The sequence below is a fragment of the Eriocheir sinensis genome, chromosome 29 (genome assembly GCF_024679095.1).
Source record: "Eriocheir sinensis breed Jianghai 21 chromosome 29, ASM2467909v1, whole genome shotgun sequence".
Lineage (NCBI taxonomy): Eukaryota > Metazoa > Arthropoda > Malacostraca > Decapoda > Varunidae > Eriocheir > Eriocheir sinensis.
The window spans coordinates 13,612,945-13,637,944 of NC_066537.1; the positions used below are offsets into that span (position 1 = coordinate 13,612,945).

The following is a 25,000-nucleotide window of genomic DNA, read 5'->3' on the forward strand; positions in this document are numbered from 1 at the left end:
CACACACACACACCTTGCCACAATTTACAGCATCAGACTCCACCTGTAATCACGGCACAGGTAGAAAGTAACGAGCCTGATCACACGGACGCAACCAATAATTTCGAACTCGTTGGCTCTAGATCACATAATTAAAGACCAGCATGAGCAGCAGGAGATAATCAGCTAGCATATTAAAGCTTAGACAGTGATGGACAGCCAAAGAACAGAATGGCAACAAGGGCATCGTGAAGGTCAGGGCAGACAGAGAACCAGATGGAGCTGAACTCATATTTTGGGTGGCTGGGTCAGGATGGAGTACACTGACATCTGAATTGGGAAAGGTCTTTGTAGTGGAGTAAGGGAATATTATGTAGCTAGTGAAGAGAGTTATGATGAATTGAGGAATGCAGGTACTGATCCCCAAACGATTGCACAGGTGAAGAAGTCCATCAAAAAACAGGTGGAGCTGAACTCATATTTTGGGGGGCTGGGTCAGGATGGAGTACACTGACATCTGAATTGGGAAAGGCCTTTGTAGTGGAGTAAGGGAATATTATGTAGCTAATGATGACGGTTATGATGAATTAAGGAAAGAAGGTACTGATCACCAAACGATTGCACAGGTGAAGAAGTCCATCAACAAACAGGTGGAGCTGAACTCATATTTTGGGGGGCTGGGTCAGGATGGAGTACACTGACATCTGAATTGGGAAAGGCCTTTGTAGTGGAGTAAGGGAATATTATGTAGCAAGTGATGACGGTTATGATGAATTGAGGAATGCAGGTACTGATCACCAAACGATTGCACAGGTGAAGAAGTCCATCTACAAACAGGTGCAAGCCAATCAATCAGGTGAAGGTAATAGCAGGTGAGCCTTATATACGTAGCAGGTGAAAAGCTTGTAAGTACAGGTGCAAGCAGATACCTTGAAACCATAATTTAGAGGCTATAAACAGGGGCATACAAAGACGCTTGGAAACAATAATAAAGAAAAGTAGTGAACACATGTATGAAAAACGAAAAAAAGCAGGTGTGAAAAGTTATAAAACGAAAAATGAGTAAGCAGGTACACTGAGACTTATTTAGACTTATAAGCAGGTGCAACATAAGAGGTGTAAACTAAGACAGGTGCAAACAGTAAGCAATCAGAGGTGTGGAAAGGCATTCAATGACCTCCAAACAATTGATACGTAAAAATAGAGGTTCAAGTAGGTACCTTTATGCTTTAATTCAGATTAATAAACAAATGCATTCACACACACACACAATCACCAATCAAGTACAGGTGTGAACAGGTATGATGACTAAAACAAACAGATGAGAAGCCATTAAACGGAGGTGCAAAAAGGTGCCTGAAGGTAATAATTTAGACGCCAGAAATAGATGTGTACTTAAGACAGGTGCAGAAAGTAATCAGGCAAGGTGACTTCAGGCCGGCGTAGCGTTCATTAGGAGGTAATAAGTAGGTAGGTACTTCGACAGGTGAGAGGAGGCACGTTAATTGGATAATACGGACACTGATGGCCTTGATGATGATGATGATACTGATGGTGATGATGATGTCTTTGGATCGTGGTTAATTATTGAATGAAGGATGAGGGAGGGAGGGAGAGAGAGAGGGAAAGTGAGTGAGTGAGTGGGAGGAAGGGAAAGTGTGAGTGAAGGAGGGAGGAAAAGAGTGAGTGAGTGAGTGAGGGAGGGAGGGAAGAATGAAGGAAAAAAAGAGGTTAAGAGAAAAAAAAGTGGAGATGCAAAGATATAAAAGAGAGAGAGAGAGAGAGAGAGAGAGAGAGAGAGAGAGAGAGAGAGAGAGAGAGAGAGAGTGCTTCACATCAATCTAGACAAGAAGAGTGAGGAACTTGGGATCTCATCTCTATTTACAAACAATAACAAAGAAAGGTATGCTCTCTCTCTCTCTCTCTCTCTCTCTCTCTCTCTCTCTCTCTCTCTCTCTCTCTCTCTCTCTCTCGTTACACAGTCAAGGTGAGGTACAGACCCATTAGTCAACTTTCATCTCTCGCTAAATTACTCAATCAGTCCGTCGCCTTGCTTTTACAGGGCTTGCGGGCGGTCGCTGGAGGAGGAGGAGGAGGAGGAGGAGGAAGAGGAGGAAGGAAAAGGAAGGTACGGGAGAAGAAAGAAAGAACTCATGACGGTCAAACAAAGGTGAGGAACAAAGGAAATAGAACAGTGGAGATGAGAAAGAGCCAAGGAGGAGGCACAGAAAGAGGAGGTGGAGGAGGAAGAGGAGGAGGCACAGAAGGAGGAGGAAGAAGAGGAGGAGAGAGAAAGGAGGATAAAATGAGTGGAGACAAGAAACATAACAAACCTAAAGAGAGCAGAGTACACGTGAGGCATATGCATGACAATGAGGAGGAGGAGGAGGAGGAGGAGGAGGAGGAGGAGAAGGAGGAGGAGGAGGAGAATACAAATGAAGAAAAAGTAAGCGAGTCCAGAAAAAGGTACGAGAAGATTAGTACCCGGAGGAGGAGGAGGAGGAGGAAAAGAGAGCGTTAGAAGAGGAGGAGGACGACGATGAGAACGAGGAAGAGATAGTGAAGGAAGAAGAAAATGGAATGAAGATAAGGCGGTGTTGGAGGAGGAGGAGGAGGAGGAGGAGTAAGGTCAGAGGCAAACACAAGCAAATTACCTCCAGCAGACCACAGTTGCAGCCAGGACTAGAGAATAATGACTCATCTCACGCAACCAGGTAAGAAGAAGAAGGAGAAGAAGGAGAAGAAGAAGAAGAAGAAGAAGAAGAAGAAGAAGAAGAAGAAGAAGAAGAAGAAGAAGAAAGAAAAAGAAGAGAAAGAAGATGACGTTAAAGAGAAAGGAAAAGTCGAAATAAAGAAAAAATGGAAAAGTTAAAAGTAGGTAATGGAAAAGGAGAAAATGTGGAGACAAGAAACAAAACTAAAGAGAACAAAATAGAGGAGGAGAATGAGGAGGAGGAGGAGGAGGAGAAGGAATCTAAATGGTAACGATATGTTTTTACAGACTCTAACATGTAAACACACACACACACACACACACACACACACACACACACACACACACACACACACACACACACACACAGGAAGAAATGTTGGATGAATAGGTTGCGGAAATTTGCGCAAGACTTAAGTGCTTGGCGGGAAATTCTACTAATGAAAATGTGAAACGAAAATTCCGAAACGAGATTTGCGAGGTGAAAATGAATCTCGAGAACATGAAAACGCAGGCAACAGAAAGCATATTCGATTACGACGAGGTTGCCTGCATCAGTGACTCATCAACTCCTCTGGTTCTTCAATGACCTCCAGAACAGATTTAAAACACTTGCTGTGCATTCGCGTGGAACTGTCCCGTTGAACCTCCAGGCAAGGAACGGTTAATGCGACTTTTATGGGTGCTTGTTATTTACCCGTTAACTATTCCGCCAGGGAGGTTGTTTCAGTGGCGGACAACTCTGCTCGGAAAAAAAGAAAAAAAAAATCAGCAGATCTCTGTACAGCATCGTCACTTTTATATTGGTTGCCCGTTATTTCTTGTTCTAGGTTAGTCTTAAGCTTCAAAATCTTGGTGATAGATGTTACTAAATTAATTCAGGTGGAGACGTTCATTAACGCCCCATCCTTCCCCCGTAGTTGATTCTTGACTTGACTTGACTTGACGACTTGACAGGAGCTCCCTTGTACAGTAACAGGAGCTGCCAGCGGCCTTTTGCAGACTCTTTACGTTCTTGTGTTCTTATATTATAAAAAAGTAGTCGCCTGAGTCGTTCTTCATGCGGTAGTGCCCTCAACAACGCTATACTTTTCTTGGCGCGTTGCTGTACTTTAAATTATTAGAAGTATTTAAATTTTTGGGACTGGAACTGCGCTCTGCATTCCAGTCGAGGTCTTACCAACTAGATAAAATTATACAAAGACATTACCTTCAGCGTCTTACACTTGAAGTACTACAATAAACCCCAAGCATAAAATTAGCAACCTGACGTCGTGTTGGAAGAGGAGGAGGAAGAGGAGGATTAGGTAGTGGACGAGGAGGAGGAGAAAGAGGAGTCGGGGGAGGGGAAAATGGAGGAGTGAAAAACTAACATACATAATGATGGAGTATGAAAAATTAACCAAAAAAGAGACGGCAGGAGGACTACAAGGAGGGGGGAGGGAAAGGAAGAAGAGGGAGAGCGGGAGGGAGAGGGGGAGGAGGAGAAAAGGGAGGAGAAATGGGAGGAGAAACCTGAAAAATGACTATACAATGATGAAAACCACGGCGAAGATTTATCAGTACAAGAAGAAAAAAAAAGAATAAGGAGAAGACAGAAAAAGAATATAAAGAAGAAGTAATTAAAGAAAATGGAAAAGATGAAAACTGTAAAGAAAAAAAGGGTTAATTGAAGGTACTGAAAATATAGAGGAGGAGGAGGAGGAGGAATAAGCAAAGGAGGAGGAGGAGGAGGAGGAAGAATAAGAAGAGGGAGAGGAGGAGGAAAATAATCACACACAGTTGGGAATCTAAATGGTACCGAGATTTTTTTACAGACTCTATCATGTAAACACACACACACACACACACACACACACACACACACACACACACACACACAGGAAGAAATGTTGGATGAATAGGTTGCGAAAATTTACACAAGACTGGATTGCTTGGCGGGAAAATGTACTGAATGAAATTGTGAAACGAAAATTCTGGAACGAGATTTGCGAGGTGAAAATGAATCGCGGGAGCATGGAAGCGCAGGCAACAGAAAACAATTTAGATAACAACGAGGATACCTGCATGAGTGATTTAGGCAATTCTTCAAGTTCTTCAGAGACCTTCGGAAGATTAAAACACTTGCCGGGCATTCGTGCATGACTGTCCCGTTCACTCCCTACGAGACAAACGGTTAATTCGACTTTTAAAGGAGTTTGTCATTTATGCATTAATTATTTCTACGGGAAGGTTGTTTCGGTAGCGGATGACTCTGCTTGGGAGAAAAAAAGCTGCCCGTAAGTATCGTCTCGCCTCGCTTGAAATAGCTGGCCGTTTTTTTTTTTTTTTTTACTAATCCTCGGGTTAGTTTGCAGCTTGAGTGGTCGACAGGAGGAGGAGGAGGAGGAGGAGGTGGAGGAGGAAAGAAGAGAAAGGAAGGCAGTTCGTGACTTCACCTGTTAAGTCATACCTGCATCTCGTAATAATAATACTAATAATAATAATAATAATAATAATAATGTGAGCTCTTTCTCTAACGTAATATGGATGAATCGCATGAGACGTTCTTTTCACAGCAGTGTCCTCGACGATGCTATAATATTCTTAGCGCGTTGCTGTACTTCTAACAATTTGACGCAGTTTTCATTTCATCATTTAACTCCACTCCGCATTACAGCCGAGGTCTTACCGACTAGACAAAATTATACAAAGACATAACTTGAACTACTCCACTAAAGCCAAAGTATAAAATTAGCAACCTGACGACGTGTTGGAAGAGGAGGAGGAGGAGGAGATGGAGGAGGAGGATTAGGTAATGGAGGAGGGGGAGGAGAAAGAGGAGACGAGGGAGGGTAAAATGGAGGAGTGAAAAACTTACATACATAATGATGGAGTATGAAAAATTAATGAAAAAAGTGACGGAGAGAGGGCGATAAGGAAGGGGGGAGAGGAAGAGGGAGAGGGGGAGGGAGAGGAGAAGGGAGAGGAGAAAGGGAGGAGGAACATAAAAAATTACTATACGATGATGAAACCGAGAGCGAAGACTGATCAGTGCAAGAAGACGAAGAAGAAGCAGAACAAGAACAAGAAAAGAAGAATGAAAGAAAAAAAATGTAGGCAGAAATAGGAAATGACTAGAAGGAAAAATAGAAAGATGAGATATGAAGTATGTTTAGGTAAGAAATTTAATCACAGAGTACGCAGAAACGAAGGAGGAAGAAGAAGAGGAGGAGGAGGAGGAGGAGGAGGAGGAAACAGACACTAGACCAGTTGTTCCTCCCTCAAACATCTAAGGAGGAGGAGGAGAAGGTGGAGGAGGTGGAGAGGAAGGAGGGCAGGGAAGTTCCGTCTCTCTCTCTCTCTCTCTCTCTCTACGGCCTTCACCACCCACATCCATTCTATTTACTTTTTCCTTTCACTTCACTCTGCTTGCACATTCACTCTAATTCTCTCTCTCTCTCTCTCTCTCTCTCTCTCTCTCTCTCTCTCTCTCTCTCTCTCTCTCTCGCACACACCTGAGAGCCGGAATAAACACAGGCAAGGAAGGTATAAACATCCTGGTGGGGGGAGGAGGAGGAGGAGGAGGAGGAGGAGGATAATGAAAGAAGAGAAAGGAAGGCAGTTCGTGATTTCACCTGTTAAGTCATACCTGCATCTCGTAATAATAATAATAATAATAATAATAATAATAATAATAATAATAACAATAATGCTTACCTTGTCATGATGTAGTTTCGGCTTGACATTCTCGTGATCATATTTCCATTATTAATTTTTTTTTTTTACCTTTTATTATTATTTATCAATGTTCCCTCTTCGTCATTTCTTTATCTCACCCTCTCGCTCACTCTCTTTTTTCTCTCTCTCTTGTGTCTGTCTCACTGTCTCTATTTTCTTTCTCGCCTTCAGAAATCAAGTGGAAATAGGTCACACACACTCTCTCTCTCTCTCTCTCTCTCTCTCTCTCTCTCTCTCTCTCGCAAGATGATAAAAACGGAAAAAATATCTAGACTAATATTATGAAAAGAGGAGGCAGAAGAGGAGGCAGAGGAGGAGGAGGAGGAAGAGCTGGAGGAGGAGGAGGAAGAGCTGGAGGAGGAGGAGGAGGAAGAGCTGGAGGAGGAGGAGGAAGAGCTGGAGGAGGAGGAGGAGGAGGGAGGAAAGAAGGAGTGCCTACTTAGGAACAAAGTTAATAGGAAAATCCACTTAGGAATTACAAAAGGAAATGAATAAATCGTGCTCTGAAAGGACGAGGAAAAAAAGAAGGAGGAAAAAATGAAGAAGAGGAGAAGGATAACGAGGAGGAGAAGCAAAAAGAGGACGAGTAAGAGAAGCCGGAGGGGGAAGAGGAGGAGGAGGTGAAAAAGCCGGAGGAGAAGGAGGAGGAGGAGGAGGAGTGAAAGGAGGAAAAGCTCTCTTAGGAAGACAAATGGAAGGCTTCTAAGATTAGAAAATCATTATGAAATATTTTTGGTCGCCTTCTCCTCTTTCTCCTCCTCCTCCTCATTCCACGAACATATGAACCCTGCATTCCCAAATTCCGGGCATTCCTTCATTCCAGACACTCAGTTTTCTGGCTCTTATTACTATTATTATTATTATTATTATTATTATTATTATTATTAAAGTAGTAGATGCAGTAGAAGTGGTAGCAGGGGTAGTAGTAGTAGTAGTAGAAATAGTAAAGTAGTAGTAGTAGTAGTAGTAGTAGTAGTAGTAGTAGTAGTAGTAGTAGTAGTAGTGGTGGTAGATGAAGAAAAGGAACAAGAACAAGAAGTAGTAATATTAGAGGAAGTAGTGGTTACATAATAATAATAATAATAATAATAATAATAATAATAATAATAATAATAATAATAATAATAATAACAAGAGCAATAACAACAGTAATAACAACCAAACAGCATCCCCATATTACCCTTCACCCGCTGTATTGGTCTTTGCTAATCACCTGCCAAGCGCCGCCGGTCACCCACTTAAAAAGCCTTCATGGTCTGCCCCCACCAACCATCAATAACCCAAACGCGTTCTTCCGGTGCCCTCAAGAAGTATTGGTGGTCTGCCCTCAAAGCACAAGACATTTTTTCCCACATGGTCGCTCTAACGGCTATTTCTTCAACATTTCGGCGCCCCAGTACACACATTTGACAAGGCTTCGTAAGAGTTGTGGGCATTTCTATGAGGGGTAGTTTTGTGACCCTGGTGGTGGAGTAACATAGCTTTCATGACCCTGGTGGTAGTGTGAGAAAGCTTCTGGGCTATGAACACCTCTCCTCCCGAAATTGACCTCTCTTTCGGCCACCTCTTTTGATTCTTTTTTTTAGGAGCAGCGAGTAGCGGGCTTTTTTTATTGTTGTTTCCTTTATTTTGGTGCCCTTGAGCTGTCTCCTGTGTTGTAAAAAATAAAAATAAAAAATAATGAGAACCCGATTTATTTCATTCTCATCCTCTGGAAATGGTTGATGTGAGAAGCAATAGCGTCTCTGAATATCGCCCTTAGCCATTCAGTTTTACATTTATTTATCATTCAGGCGTTTTATTTTCATTATCGGCGTGTTTACAAGTTTCTCATTTTTCTTTAAATTCACCGAAGAATATTCTCATGTGCGCGTCTGAGTATGCCGACCCAAGCCATTCAGTCACTTAATTTTACATTTATTCATCACTCAGGCATTTTATTTTCATTATCGGCGTGTTTACAAAAGTTTGTTTTTATCTTTTTTTTAAGTTCACCCAAGAATATTCTCATGTGCGCGTCTGAGTATACCGACCTAAGCCATTCAGTCACTTAGTTTTACATTTATTCATCACTCAGGCATTTTATTTTCATTATCGGCGTGTTTACAAAAGTTTCTCTTTTTTTTTTTAAGTTCACCCAAGAATATTCTCATGTGCGCGTCTGAGTATGCCGACCTAAGCCATTCAGTCACTTAGTTTTACATTTATTCATCACTCAGGCATTTTATTTTCATTATCGGAGTGTTTACAAAAGTTTCTCTTTTTTTTTTAAGTTCACCCAAGAATATTCTCATGTGCGCGTCTGAGTATGCCGACCTAAGCCATTCAGTCACTTAGTTTTACATTTATTCGTCACTCAGGCATTTTATTTTCATTATCGGCGTGTTTACAAACGTTTCTCAGATTTTTTTTATTTTTAAGTTCACATAAGACTGTTCAAATGTGCACTGGCCGACTGGGTACATCCATCCGTTTACTTAGATATCATACTAACGGATATGCAAACAGACAGACAGACGGATGGAAAATGACTCGCACGTTATCGCCTTACTAGTCGCGTTAAGACTGACAATAATCACTCTAGCAGTCAGGGGAAAGCAGATCAACGAAGGAAAATAAGCGGAGGGGGAGAGGGCGGAGGATACAGAGCGAGGACAATCCACAAGGAAAACGACATACGTAACTCTCTCTCTCTCTCTCTCTCTCTCTCTCTCTCTCTCTCTCTCTCTCTCTCTCTCTCTCTCTCTCTCTCTCGATTAAATTATATATGGAGTTGTGACCGTTATTCACACACACACACACACACACACACACACACACACACACACACAAGCGCAAACACAAACAGTCGCGCGCACACACACACAAACACATATGCACATGCGCGCACACACATGCACACACTCACATGCACATACACCCACCCACGCACTGTTGTTCTTTTTCAAAGTGAATGAACATAAAACTTTCATTGCCCTTGTTAATGTTATTGTTATTATTATTATTATTATTATTACTATTATCATCATTACTGTTACGGCTTTTTCTGTGATATATAAAGTTCACTGCGCGAGTACACTTCACTGATCCTAACACACACACACACACACACACACACACACACACACACACATTATGGGAGGAGCGCACACACTACACGTCCACATCGGAGGCGAGTAGAAGCGCCACTGGCACACACACACAGCTAAGCACCGCCTACCTGCCCGGGCGTGTGTGTGTGTGTGTGTGTGTGTGTGTGTATTGTTTATGTGCTTTTTGTGAGTTCGAGGTCATGTGTAAAGCTTAACACACACACACACACACACACACACACACACACACACACACACACACACACACACAGGTAAGCCGATCAAGAAATTAAACAACGCGTCAAAACTGAAACTACACTTTTACCTGGCGAGTGACACGGTCAGGTGAGCCCACAGGTGAGAGAGAGAGAGAGAGAGAGAGAGAGAGAGAGAGAGAGAGAGAGAATACATTCAAACCATATAAGATTGTATAACAGGAATATATGTTTCTCTGGTTATGAATAAGTATCAAAGTGTATGTATTAATCTGTGTGTGTGTGTGTGTGTGTGTGTGTGTGTGTGTGTGTGTGTGTGTGTGTGTGTGTGTGTGTGTTTCCATGAGTCTGGCATTTCATTCGGCATAGATAAGCTTCAAATAATTCCTAGCTAATCTTTTTCCACTCTCTCTCTCTCTCTCTCTCTCTCTCTCAAGGTTGCTCATTTCTTCGCAGTTTCTCTTTCATTATTTCCTTCATTTTCCTATTCATGATTTTACTCCTGTTCTAAATTCCTTTCCTCCTCCTCCTCCTCCTCCTCCTCCTTCTTCTCTTCTTTCATCCATCAAGTCTTCAACCTCCATTATCCTTATTCTTGCCTTCGCTGCTTCTCCTCCTCCTTCTCTTCCTCCTCCTCCTCCTCCTCATTCTCCTCATCCTTCTCCTGTTACATCGCCCTATTGCCTTCTCCATTTCTCCCTCCTTCCTCTTCACCCTTTTCTTGACCATGGTTACTTTCCTCTTTTCTTCCTTCTTCCTCCTTCGTCTCTCCCTTCTTCACTTCTCCTCCTCCTTCTCCTTCTGTTTTTATCACCCTCTTACCATCTCCATTTCTCTCTCCTTCCTTTTTATACTCCTCTTGCTCCTCTTCAGTTTTCACTTTTCTCTTCTTCCTCCTTCTTCCTCTCTCCGTTCTCCTCCTCCTCCTGGTTCTTCTTCTTTAACTAATTTTATTTTTTCTTGATTTCGCCTTTTGTTCGGGTGATGGACGGATGGAGGAAGAGAGGGAGGAGGAGGAGGAGGAGAGAGAGAGAGAGAGAGAGAGAGAGAGAGAGAGAGAGAGAGAGAGAGAGAGAGAGAGAGAGAGAGAGAGAGAGAGAGAGAGAGAGAGAGAGAGAGAGAGAGAGAGAGAGAGAGAAGGGGCGGTCAGGGAGAAGTAGAAGCTTATAGAATGGAAGAGAAAAAAAAAGAACGAATCAAAAGAGTAAGGACAGAGGGGATTGGAGAGGAGGAGGAGGAAGAGGAGGAGGAGGAGGAGGAGGAAGAGAGGGGAAGAGACAGGAATAGAAAGAGAAAAGAAGAATGAAAAGTTGGATAAGGGGAGAGGAGTGGAAGGGGGAGAGGGATGGGAGATTAAACCAGAGGGGAAAGTAGAAGAGAAAAAAAGGAAGAGGGGAGGAAAGGAAGAAAGCAATGAATGGACGAGGCTTACGTGGGGAAGCATAGGGGAATGGAGGAGAGGAAGAAGGGGAGGAGATAATAAAAAGGGGAAAAGGAAAGTCAAGGGGAGGATGAGCGTACAAGTGTGAGAGGAGAGAATAAAGAAGGGAAATGGAAGAAGGGGAGGGGAAGGAAAGGGGGAAAGGAAAAGTTGGAGGCATAAGAGGAAGAAGGAGGGGAGGGGAAAGGAAGGGGAAGGGGAGGGGAGGAATGGGAGAGATGAGGGGAGGGGAGGGGAGGGGGAGGGGAAGGGAGGAAGAGGAAAGTGGAAGCAGAAATGTATGGGGGTATGGAGGTGTAGGGAAAGAAAGACAGGAGGGGAAGGGGAATAGAAGGGGAGGAGGGGAGGGGGAAGTGGAACGGAAGGGGAGGGGAGGGGAGGAAGAGGAAAGGGGAAACGGAAATGTATGGAGTGTATGGAGGTGTAGGGAAACAGAAGACGGGAGGGGAAGGGGAGGGAGAAGAGGAGAGAGAAGGGAAGGGAAGGGGAGGGGAGGGGAAGAGGAAAAGGGAAACGGAAATGTATGGGGGATATGGAGGTGTAGGGAACAGAAGACGGGAGGGGAAGGAGAATAGAAGGGGAGGAGGGGAGGGGGAGGGGGAACGGAAGGGGAGGGGAGGGGAGGAAGAGGAAGGGGAGAGGTGGGTGTAACAGTCTGTATGTTCGGCTTTAAACACCTCCGCTAAAATTCCCCCTCATCCCCCCTCTTCCCCTTCCTCCTCCTCCTCCTCCTCCTCCCCTTCGTCCTTCCGGGTGCATGTGAAGCTTTTCCCTGTTTACTGTTGTTCTTAGTTTCGTTTCGTTATTCTCTCTCTCTCTCTCTCTCTCTCTCTCTCTCTCTCTCTCTCTCTCTCGTAACTTTCCACTGCTATATTTTGTTTCTGCGTTGTTTTCTTTATCTAGTTTCTTTTTTTACGCCTCTCTCTCTCTCTCTCTCTCTCTCTCTCGTAGCGGAAGTCTGGCCTTTCTCCGGAGATTTGTAGCTTTGTTTTCTTTGTATTTCATTTTTGCTGAGAGAGAGAGAGAGAGAGAGAGAGAGAGAGAGAGAGAGAGAGAGAGAGAGAGAGAGAGAGAGAGAGAGAGAAGGGGGGGAGGGAGGGGGAGGTAATCCACTCCTCAGGGTTGGCGCGTGCAAACACATAAATAAACTCAAATAAACTACACATTGCCTTGGAGTCCAAACAATAACAAAAACAAACTCAACAACAACAACAACAGCAAGAGCAATAGCAGCAGAAACAACAACAGCAACAATAAACAAACAGAAACATCAACAAACAATAACCTCAACATCACCACCACCAACAACAACAACAATCCCATCACCACCACCACTATCAAAACAACAACAACAACGCTAAAAACAACAACAATCGAACCCAGGTAGGCACAATTTCCTGCCTGTCCGCCTTGCGTTCCCTTTCAATATTCTTTTGTCATGTAGGACCCAATATTCTCTCTCTCTCTCTCTCTCTCTCTCTCTCTCTCTCTCTCTCTCTCTCTCTCTCATGCGTATGCTCTTTTCTGTTTTTTCGTTCTTTCTCTAACACAAACAGGTCAGTACTAATGGGAGACTCGCAAAGCTTCCTCTATCTTGGTTACAGCTCCTAAGTTATCGGTATTCCTGTGTTTAGTGCTGGTTCGCTTGCTACAGACAGAGGGAAGGAAAAGTTTTTTTTTTTTTTTTTACAACAAAGAAGACAGCTCAAGGGCTCAAAAAAAAAAAAAAAAAAGGAAACAATAATAAAAAAAAGCCCGCTACTCGCTGCTCCTAAAAAGAATCCAAGGAGGTGGCCGAAAGAGGGGTCAATTTCGGGAGTATGTGGGTTTTCAGTGCTCCGGGTTCGAGTACTGGCGCAATCACCGAAAATTGCCTAAAATTACCCACACTGTGTTCAGGTGCTCATCAGTGAACCGTGACTCCAGCGACTGCGGCCAAAAGGAACACGACAGCCACCATAAGCATCAATCACCCGCGCCACCAACGGGCTGAGGCTGAGGGTCATATTCTGAAACCTTCCGGCGCCCAAGCATACATTTAACAAGGCTTTCATGGGATTTGCAGGCATTTCCAGGGGTAGTTTTGTGACCCTGGTGGTAGTCTGACTCTTCCTCTGTACCGTGAACGTAAAGAAACACCCATGGAGACGCGTTTGACCTCTTAGTTTGCCTTTAGAAATGATGGATGCAAGAGAAGGGAGCTTCTAACAATACCGACCTGAGGCCCATATCTTCAAACATTCCGGGGCTCACACACCCACATTGGATAAGGCTTTCATATAGGTTGAGGGTGTTTCCATGGGTAGTATTATGAGCCTGTGGTAGATCGAGTAGCGGGCTTTTTTTATTATTGTTTCCTTTTGGGGGGCCCTTGTAAAAGAAAATAGAAGATTGGCAAAGCTTCTGTTCAATAAATATGAAAAACACTCATGAATAAACGACTTATCCCCTTTGGAGCTATTGGAAATAATTGTTGTCGGTCAGAGAATACGTGGGCTTACCGCTAAAGCCCTTTAACATCAGAGAAACTGCAACAATGCGGTGAAAGCCTTACCAACGCTATGAGCCGCACATTTTTTTTAATACATACAAATCAATCATACAGTACAAAACGCTTCTCACTGCCTCCTCTCGGGATCGTTGAGGAAGCACAAATAATATATGAATAGAAGAAAACACTATTGAAATATGGCTAAACGGAGCACGGCACTCAAGGTATCACTGACCTGGGCCGTGGTGGAGAAGGGGGGCGGGGGTGGACACCTCGGCACGACTCCCATACTGGCTGCCGCTGCTGCTGCTCTGTTGACGGGAGAGGGAGGGGGGTGAGTGATGGGGGGGGAGGAGAGTGAGGGGAGGAGTGAGGGAAGGAGTGAGTGAGTGAGGGGAGGAATGAGTGAGTGAGGGGAAGAAGTGTGTGCTGGTGGGGTGATTGAGTGTGTGTGTGTGTGTGTATGTGTGTGTGAACCTGTCTGTTTTATGTCTGTTAATGTATTTGTTCGTCTGTTTGCTTGTTTGTCTGTATCTGTTTATCTGTCAAGTTGTCAATCTCTCTCCCCCCCTCTCTCTCTCTCTCTCTCTCACCCCTCACCTCAACACCTCCGTAATTAACCTGCCGCACCTTCGCCTCACCTTTTTGTCGCTATTATCTACCTGTCCCCCAATTATTTTTTCCTCCACTCACACGGAACAATTATCTCCAGCTACACGTGTATTCCCCTCTCTCCCTCCCTCCTCCTCCTCCTCCTCCTCCTCCTGTCTCCTACTTTCACTCGTCTAATTTTGTCTCCAGTAAATTGGGGCGATTACAACCGATAACGATTGTGCGTGTGCATGTGTGTGTGTGTGTGTGTGTGTGTGTGTGTGTGTGTGTGTGTGTGTGTGTGTGTGTGTGTGTGTGTGTGTGTGTGTGTGTGTGTGTGTGTGTTTGACATTTTGGGAATAATCGATATCATTTTTACATTTATTCGTGTTTATATATTCGCCAATACATTATTAGAGAAAATTGGATAAAGATAAAATGAAGGATAAGGTAGGATGGGAAGGATGGAGGAAATAAAGTAGTGAATAAGGAAGAGGTACATGTATAAATTAGAGTAACTCCCCTGGTAGTGTTAGAGGAGAAGGAGAAAGAAGAGGGAGAGAGAGAGAGAGAGTAAAGGATAGGTCATGGGGTAGAGGAATAAATATAAAAAAGGTATAGATAGAGAAGGAAAGGGAGGAAGAAGAGAATAAGAGGATACATGAGCAACAGTAGTGGGCTTTTTTTTTTTCTTTTTTTTTTTACATCTTTTTGTTGCCCTTGAGTTGTCTGTGCTGTAAAAAAAAAAAGGAAAAAAAAGATAAGGATAGGTCAGAAAGGTAAAGATGGAGGGGGTAAAGGATTAAATAGTGAACAGATAAAGAAAAAAAAGGAGAAAGATAAAAAAGAGAAGAGGATAAAGATATGGATAGGTCAGAAAGATAAGAATTGAGGGGAGACAGAGATTGATTGATTGATTGATTGATTATTGGGGCGTTTGGGGAGAAAGAGATAAACGATGAACAGGTAGAGATAAAAAAGAGAAAGATAAAAAAGAGAAGAGGATAAAGATATGTCGGAAAAGTAAATAAAGCAAAAAAACAGGTCAGGAAGGAAAGTATGAAGAGGGTAAGGGAATATCAAATGCACAGGTAAGGGTAATCAGCGGAGTGGCTCACCTGGTAGTGGTGCAGGAGGGCGTGGGAGCGGAGAACATGCACACGAAGGGCTGTTAGTTCTTTCTCGAGCTCCGCCGCGAGGTTCTCTGGACTTGACACGTGCTGGGGGGAGAGAAGGGCGTGGTGAGGTGTGGTGGTGGTAGTAGTAGTAGTAGTAGTAGTAGTAGTAGTAGTAGTAGTAGTAGTAGTAGTAGTAGTGGTGGTTGTCGTGTTGGTAAAGGTAACGATGGTGATGGAGGTGATAGGAGAGAATCAATTATATAAAGCGAAAATGGGAGGAGGAGGAGGAGGAGGAGGAGGAGGAGGAGGTGGAGGAGGAAGAGGAGAATCACGCAGAAGTCGAGGCATAAATAAAGTTTTAAAGGGATTATGATGATGAATGGACGGGACAAGACACACACACACACACACACACACACACACACACACGTAATAATAGAGATCAAATCACACCGCCGACGCCATTACCAACACCACTATTACCATCACTGAGAGAGAGAGAGAGAGAGAGAGAGAGAGAGAGAGAGAGAGAGAGAGTCCTTGCAATTATAATGACTTGAGAGCTTCATATAAACAACTTGAACGACATAATTGCTTGTTATATCATTAAACACTCGACTCTTCGTTAATAACACACGTGATATGCTCGGGACAGGTGAAAATAATTAGCGATCTGTTCAACAAGCCATGAAATTAAAAGTCAGTCAAGGCTGGTAAGTGTGTGTGTGTGTGTGTGTGTGTGTGTGTGTGTGTGTGTGTGTGTGTGTGTGTTAATTTTTTCATGTCTGGGTTGAGGTAAAAATTCAGAAAGCCGAAAAATCATGTGTGTGTGTGTGTGTGTGTGTGTGTGTGTGTGTGTGTGTGTGTGTAATTTTTCATGACTGGGTTGAGGTAAAAATTCAGAAAGCCGAAAAATCATGTGTGTGTGTGTGTGTGTGTGTGTGTGTGTGTGTGTGTGTGTGTGTGTGTGTGTGTGTGTTGTGCGTTTTGTGTTTTTTTTTTTTTTGTGTACCTTTTCTCCCAGGATCCTCAGCAGGGCGTGGGTGGCTTTACGCAACACCCAACGTAGCAAGCGCAACACCCCGCAACACATGCCTGACGCAACACACACACACACACACACACACACACACACACACACACACACAAAGAACAAAACGAAGTCACTCACTCACCCCTACAATCAGACACACACACACACAGACACACCTACACACAGCCTCACACACTTACACACACATACACAGTCACCTCAACACACAACACCTCTACACACGCGTCCCTGCGTCTATATATAACAACACTCATGGTCAGCTCTGATTATATTGCCACGCCAAACTCCTACCGATCAACCAATCAACCTAATCACCATTCTTAACACCACCTCAACCTCATCACCATTCTGACGCCTCGGAATATCAACACCTCAATAAATAATGATGATAACTATGAGGCATAACTTTAAATTGAGGCATAGTTTAAATCTGAAGGTAATACTTAAAGCGGAGACATTATCTACGTATTATCTGAGGTATTATCTAAAACTGAAAGACATTGTGCTTAAATCTGGGACATTGCTTAAAACGAGAAAAGTGGAAAGCAAAATATTACCGAGACATGAAAGACGAACACGAGACGAATAAAACTGTAACCATTAATAGGGATGATCTGTCTGGTTTTCATATATCGCCTTAGATTGATAAGTGTACCCTCTCCACACACAGTATATTTACACAACACGACGGAATCTGAATTTTCTGTAATACACTTCTACCTCAACCTCTCTTTCTATGTTTTTCCCTTCTAAATCCTCATGGCAAAATACTTCACTTCGTTAATCAATGAATACGGATAATTCACTAAGCTTTTATGACTTTTCGATAACATATGATAAAAATATATAAACCATCTTACTGAACACTGACAGAAAGAAAGATCCCCTGAACACCTCCGAGCCAGGTAAACAAATCCAGGTAACTAATTCAAACTGGACAGGTATGCAGTAACAAAAGCGAGTTAACTCATTAGCACCACAACACCGGGTCATCAATATTCAACGCCACACAACCAGTCAGGGAGCAACACACACACGCACACACACAAGGGCACACACCACCGCCACCACCACACACCACCATACTGACTCACGGTGGTGGTGGTGGTGGTGGTGATGGTGATGGCAGTGATGGTGGGTGTCACGCAGACTATTAATTTGCAAAACATCATTTAATCCTTGGTGTTGGAAATGTGTCACGACTGGCCTTACTGTGTGTGTGTGTGTGTGTGTGTGTGTGTGTGTGTGCGCGTGAGTGAGTGAGTGAGTGAGTGACTGACTAACTGACTGAAAAAGAAAGAAAAGATAAGTAAGTAAATAAAAGGAGAGAAAAAAGTGAAGTGAATTACAAGCAACTGAGAGAATGTATGAAAGAGAAACCTCAAAGACAGAAAAAATGATACAAATACCAACGTGAACACTGACAGCAAATAAAACTATATGCATGTCAAAAGGAAAATCCCGCGTATTACTATTAAACGCTGCAAGTGGTGATACAAATAGAAAGTGCGCGCGAGTGCCTACAGAAGAAAAGAAAAAAGTAAAAAGGCGAAAAAGATGAGTAGTAAAAAACGCAATAAAAGTGGATATAAAAAAGAAAAAGTTGGATGATGAGGAAACTTGGACCATTACAGAACGACGTAAAATAAGAAAGGAAGGAGGGATAGAAGGAGGGAAGGAGGGAGCGAAGGAAAGACCGAGCAAACGAATGATAGAACGAAGGAAGGAAGGAAGGAAGGAAGGAAGGATGAAAAAAGGATGAAAGAATGAATGAAGACAAAATGAATATATAAAAGTAGGAAGGAAGGAAGGAAGGAAGAAGCGAACGAAAGACAGAATATACGAATGACAGAACGAAGAAGGGAAGGAAGGAAGGATAAAAGAATGGAGGAAAAAGAATGGAAAGAGGAAAAAAATGTAGGAAAGAAGGATGGAAGGAAGGAAGGAACTAACGAACGAACGAGGGAAGGAGGGAAATGAAATTGTCAAAAGAGGATACAAGTGAAGAAAATAGAAGAAAAGAGTGAAGAATGAAGACACGAACTTGAGCTGTCTGTACCAGGAGGGGAAAAAAATAAAATGGGGAAAATACGAAAGGTGGAACGTTGCTAGAGATACTTAAAAAAAAAAAAAAGGAAAAATGGAGAAGAAATATATACTTGGAGGAAACAAAAATAGAAAATAAAAATACAAAAACAAGTAGAACAAGACAACTGAATAAGAATACAAAAGATTAGTGAAGTTTCAAGTATATAAATTTAATAAAGTATAATTGTTTCAGTCTGTGTGTCTAATCCTGTGTTTGTTTGTCTGTCTGTAAGTATGCCTGTCATTATCCTCTGTCTGTTCGTCTTTCTTACTTATCCTGTTATTTATGTCTGTATGTCTTATCCTGTCTTTTCTTTGTCAGTATGCCTATCTATCTTTCTGTCAGAGTATCCGTTTCTGTCTGTCTGTCTGTGTGTCCGTTTGTGTCTGTCTGTCTGTATGTCCGTTTGTGTCTGTCTGTCTGTGTGTCCGTTTGTGTCTCTGTCTGTGTGTCCGTTTGTGTCTGTCTGTGTGTCCGTCTAATTCTCTGTTTGTCGGTATGTCTGTGTCTATTTGTGCTTGTCTGTGTGTCCGTCTGTGTCTGTCTGTCCATCTAATCCTGCCTGTCTATCGGTATATATGTGTCTCTCCCTCACCATGTCCTCCTCTCTGAGCCTGGCCTCGCACGGTGGGTCGAGTCTCGCGGAGATTAGCGCCTCGATCTGGAAGGGGAGAGGGGAAGGGTTACTACTACTACTACAACTACTACTACTACTACTACTACTACTACCACACTACTACTAATGATGAGGAAACCATGAAATCAAGGGTTGGTTTGGATCAGGGCTCATAATTAATCATTGCTCGAGGGACCATTGATTATGTAACTACTGATGTTCTCTAATTGATGAACCTACAGCAACTACAACATTAACACAACAACAACTACTACTACTGCCTCACCTCTTCGCGGGAGAAAGAGGTGGTGAGGGGTACTTCGTCAAGTGGATGGGTGGGGGTGGCGGGAGTGAGGGACTCCGCCCCCTCCCCCACCTCTCCCCTCCCCACCACCCTGGGCACCACCACCGCCAGCCATCCCCTCCTCACCCCCTCCGTCCATCTGGAAAGAGAAGAAATAATAATAATAATAATAATAATAATAATAATCTGACTCATTGCTAATTGCCTTTGTCATACACTTGAGTCTCATTATCATTTTAATAGACGATAGTTGTGTGTGTGTGTGTGTGTGTGTGTGTGTGTGTGTGTGTGTGTAAGCTAGTCGTGGTTGTAGTGGTGGGGTATAAACATATTAATAATGGTAGTGTTGACAGTAGTAGTAGTAGTAGTAGTAGTAGTAGTAGCCGCAGACACATTCCAAATAGTAGAGTTGACCCTCACATCCTCATTTTCCTATTTGTCATAACACCACCGCTTTACATCTTCTAAATATTTGGGGGAGACTTTATCATTATTTTCTTTCTGGCACACGACCAACTAACTCCTCCTAAACACCACTGTCACCACCATTACTGTTGTGACCACTACACCATGACTACTGCGACTACCTGTATCCCTGATCCCACCCCTGCCACCACCGCCACACAGGACAGACATACAGTTGTTTGTGATGAGTGCAACATAACTGACATAAAAGTGTGGAATGGAATAGATAAGAAAAGTAACTTATGCAAACGGGACGATAGGGAGGGATAGGTAAAAAAAGAATAAAAGATCTGTTGACATGTTAAATAAAAGTGGCATGTTTCCTAAAGAAACAAAATATAACAAAATATATACTTTAGTTTATGTGTCATATAAGCTTTGTACTAACCATCAAACCTCCCGGACAACCATAGGAAGGAATGCAAAAGACCGAAACAACTGTGAACATATCCATGAAGTGTGTGTGGGAATCCGCGAGGCCGTGAGCGGCGGCCAAGTCGTAAAGCAGCCTAAACCAGCGGCTCACCACAGCTAAAATCCAATAGGCCCTTACCTGCGGGGGGTTTCACCACCCTCGACCACCCTCAGGGTTACTAAAAGGCAGGTAAATATATATGAACCTCCTAACAGGGGGGGCTTGGCCCCCTCGACCCCCCTGTGTTTCCTCCTTCGTCGCATTGGGGTAAGCCGCTCACGGCCGCGCGTGTTCCCACACACATTTCATGGATATTTTCACAGTTGTTTTGATCTCCACCTTCTTTCCTGTGGTTTCCCAGGAGGTTTGGTGGTTAGCAGAAGACACGTATGAAAACAGAAGAGCAGTTGGTTGAGTAGGAAACGAAATAGTTAAGGCTGTATGAAGTAAATCTTCATTTCCTTCAATATTTTTAAGAGTAAAAAAATCAGTTCAGTTTGATACCTCTTGTAATACAAAAACATAAAAAGATCAACTTTATACGAAAGAATAAAATAAAAATCGCTTCCTTTACTACAACAACTACTACTACTACTGCTATCAATAATAACAACAATAACAATAATAATAATAATAATAATAATAATAATAATAATAATAATAATGCTATATAGTACAAGTCTTCCAATCCTACAAATAAAATATATCAAAGTATCACCAAACCAAACCATAATATCATTTTATCTAGAAAACAAGATACGACGGTAAAAACGAGGGAGGGAGGGCAGCTACTGCTCCTATAAGGTGGCCTGCCTCCTTGCCTTCATTAGGGGAGACGGAAGGACGAAAAAGGTGAAGGGTTTTTGTGTATGTAAAAAAACAAGGAGGAAGAGGAGGAGGAGGAGGGAAGGTAAGGGTACACATTATCCTTAGCTTAATTTTTTATGAGGAATTATTATGATGATGGAGTTATTAGGGAAAGCGTTCTCTCTCTCTCTCTCTCTCTCTCTCTATCTATTTTTATCTATATGCCTTTATCCAATATTGAAAAATGGGAAAGCTATATATAGATTCTCTCTCTCTCTCTCTCTCTCTCACCGGCGGGGGCAAGAACACTGTAGGCCGCAGCAGTTGCCCATGAGGTGTGGGTGGCATGCTAGTGTGGGTTGGGGGTTGCCTGCTCACCCCCTCCACACCCCACACTGCACCCCGCCACCTCCTCCAGCCTCACCTCTACACCACCATCACCACCACTGCCCTCAACACCACTATCACCACTGCACTCTCCCTCACTGCTGCTGCCCCTCACTATCTTCGTCACCACCTCCACCACTACCATCACCATCGTCATCACCATTATTATTATTACATGTGGGTGGTTTCGTTGTGTTGTTGTTATTGTTTTCTGTGTTTTTCTTGTTCTCTCATCTTCGTTCTTTTTTTAGTTTTCTTTGATTTTTATGTTTTTTTTCCTGTTTATTTATTTTTTTGTTATACTTTCTATCTTTTTTTTCCTATTTTTATATTTATTTTTCCTATTTTTTATTTTTATTATTTTCTTTGATTTGTTTTAGTTATTTTTTTGCTATTTTTCCGGGGGTTTTTTCTGTTACTATTTTTCTACGTTGATGTTTATTATTTTCCGTTTTTTTCTGTTTTCCTTTTTTTTATTGATATAGAATCGTTTTCTTTATTTCCTCCTTTCGTTTTCTTCCTTTTCTTTCCTCTTTTCTTCCTTCTATCAACGCATTTCACACCCTATCCACTTCTTCACGGCATCTTCACAGCTCACTATCATATTATACAGCATCCTTTCCCCAACACACGCTCATTATCACCATTATCATCACTTTCCTCCTTTTACATATTCTTTTTAATCTTCCTTTCCTTCCTGTCTTATTTTCTTTGTCACATCCGCGCTCGAAACAACTCCACTTTTCTTTTTCTCCTTTTTCATTTTGTTCATCACTTTTATCATTATTTTCTCTTCCTCTTCGTCATCTTCTGCAAGGCCATTTTCGTTATAATTATTTCACTCTTTGGCGTTACGAAATGATGCAAAACAAATCCTATAGAAGCTTTTTTTTCTGTGTAATTTCGGACCGAGAGCAAATGGAAAGGCGATTATTTCATTAGGCGAGAGAAAGGAATGAAAAACAAACTAATTAAATGTGTGTGTGTGTGTGTGTGTGTGTGTGTGTGTGTGTGTGTGTGTGTGTGTGTGTGTGTGTGTGTGTGTTTTGACTGATGAGTAATATGCGCTCTCTCTCTCTCTCTCTCTCTCTCTCTCTCTCTCTCTCTCTCTCTCTCTCGGCAATATGCAGTTCCATGTTAATTACCTCTTACTCCACCTTTACTCCACTTTCTCTGCACCACACCCACTCTACCCTACTCCCTCCACCCCCACCCCTTCACCCCTCACAGTTATTACGCCACCCCATCCACGCCCATTATCAATACCCTACTGAATATGCAACATCTACTACTACTACTACTACTACTACTACTACTACTTCCCTACATACCCCAACCCCCACTTCCCTCCACCACCACCACCACAACCACCACCTGGTTATCTAAGCACCCAAAAATATTTTCTAGGTCAGTACAAAGATCGATGCTGGAGACGGTGGTGGTGGTGGTGGTGGTGGTGAAGGGGGAGAGGAGAGGTTAAGGAAGACAGGTGAGGGGGATTAGAAAGGGGGGATTGAAGGGGCAGGGCAGGGAAGGGAGGGAGGGATTGAGGTAATGGGGGGAGATGAAAGAAAATGGGTCTGTTGATAGGTAAGGATGGGCCAGGAGGAGGAGGAGGAGGAGGAGGAGGAGGAGGTTAATAAAAAAAAAAAGTTTCCAGAATAGAGGGAAGGAAATCTGTGGAAGACTGTAGCTACTAAAGAGAGGAGAGGAGGAGGAGGAGGAGGAGGAGGAAGAGGAGGACAAAGAGGAGGAGGAAGAGACTGCAAAAGGTGAATATGGAAGCAGTGAGCAAAGGCTGAGTGAGGGAAGAGAAAGGGAGGGAGGAAGAAGAGAGGATGGGGAGGAAGAGGAAGAGGTGGAAGTGATGAGAGATGAGTTGGAGGAGGAAGAGGAATGAAGATGGTGACTAATGAGGAGGAAGAGACGGGAAGGGGAAGAGGGGGAGGGAGAGGAGATGGGGAAGAGAAGAAGAGGGGAATGGAAAGAAGGAGGAAGAAGGAAAAAGTTGAGGTAAGAATGGTTTGGGAGAGAGAACGAGAAGATGGTGAATGGTGGAAAAGGGGATGAGAGGGTAGGAGGGAGGAGAAGAAGGAGGAGGGGAAGAAGATGGTGATGATAGTTAGGGGGAGAGAAGATAGTAATTAGTGAGAGGGGAAGAGGGAAGAGAAGAGATGGAAGGGAAGGAGGAGGTTGAAGGGTGAAGAGGAGGGGAAGAAGAAGAAGGGGAGGAAGAGAAGATGAAGGTGCTGATGGTTAGTGGGAGACGATGGGAGGATAGTGACAGGTGGAGAAGGGAAGATGAAGGGGAGGAGAGGAGAAGGGAAAGAAGAAGAAGAAGGGGAAGAAGGTATGGTGGAAGAAGAAGGAGAGGTAGGTGATGATGGTTAGGAGACGAAGGGAGGATGGTGACTGGTGGAGAGTGGAAGAAGATGGAAAGTAGAGGGGAAAGGGAAGAAGTAAAGAAGGGGAAGAAGGAGTGGTTGCAGAAAAAGGAGAGGTAGGTGGTGATGGTTAGGAGACGATGAGAGGATGGTGACTGGTGGAGAGGGGAAGATGATGGAGAGGGGAGGGAAAGGGGGAGAAGTGGAGTAGGAAGGGGGTGGGAGGAAGGGGGGATGGGGTAATAATCAATAACAGGGTTGGTCAAGTATATAATTCAGGAGCTGAAGACTGATCAATCTCTGTCTCTCTCTCTCTCTCTCTCTCTCTCTCTCTCTCTCTCTCTCTCTCTCTCTCAATTTTCCTCTACATTCGTGATCTGAGTGTCTTTGTTACCCGAGAAAATGGAAGGAGGAGGAGGAGGTGGAGGAGGAGGAGGAGGAGGAGCTGAAGAAGAAAACGCTTATGCTATGGATTTAGTACTGGACATTAAAAAAAAAGAGAGGAAGAGGAAATGGAGGAGGAGGAAGAAGAAAAGGAGGAGGAGGAGGAGGAGGAGGAAGAGTAGAAGAAGAAAACGATGACACAGACTTAGTACTATAAATGGTAGGGAGGAACACAGTGGAGGAGGAGAAGCAAGAACAAGAAGTGGAAGCGGAGGAGGAGGAGGAGGAGGAGGAGGAGGAGGAGAAGCAAGAACAAGAAGTGGAAGCGGAGGAGGAGGAGGAGGAGGAGGAAGAGGAGAAGAAGAAAACGATGACACAGACTTAGTACTATAAATGGTAGGGAGGAACACAGTGGAGGAGGAGAAGCAAGAACAAGAAGTGGAAGCGGAGGAGGAGGAGGAGGAGGAGGAGGAGGTTAAAGACAAAGGACAGCAATAAAAGAACAATAGAGAGAGATCACTGTGGAAAATACGACCAATATTCTTCAGCAAACAATACAAGTAAACAGAGTAACAATAACAATAAAAAGGAGATGAAGAAAAAGAAAAAGAAGAAAAGAAGAATAAGATGAAAAAGTTGAAGAAAAAGAAGATGAAAAAAAAGAAGGAAAAGAAAAAAGACGAAGAAAAAGAAAACAAGAAGAAAAACAAGAAGAAAAAGAAAAAGAAAATAAGA

General features: G+C 43.1%; 1 protein-coding gene across 28 annotated transcripts in view; it reads right to left on the reverse strand.

The window, feature by feature from the left end:
- Positions 1-25,000, reverse strand: part of LOC127005091 (uncharacterized) — a 203,214-nt gene that overhangs the window by 107,559 nt on the left and 70,655 nt on the right. For all 28 annotated transcript variants that reach the window (XM_050873611.1, XM_050873614.1, XM_050873621.1 and 25 more), the window contains 4 exons: positions 19,406-19,562; positions 19,099-19,164; positions 15,361-15,462; positions 13,887-13,962 (listed from right to left, as the gene is read on the reverse strand). In XM_050873611.1, coding sequence (XP_050729568.1) covers positions 13,887-13,962; positions 15,361-15,462; positions 19,099-19,164; positions 19,406-19,562 — 401 coding nt within the window. The remainder of the gene's footprint in view (positions 1-13,886; positions 13,963-15,360; positions 15,463-19,098; positions 19,165-19,405; positions 19,563-25,000) is intronic.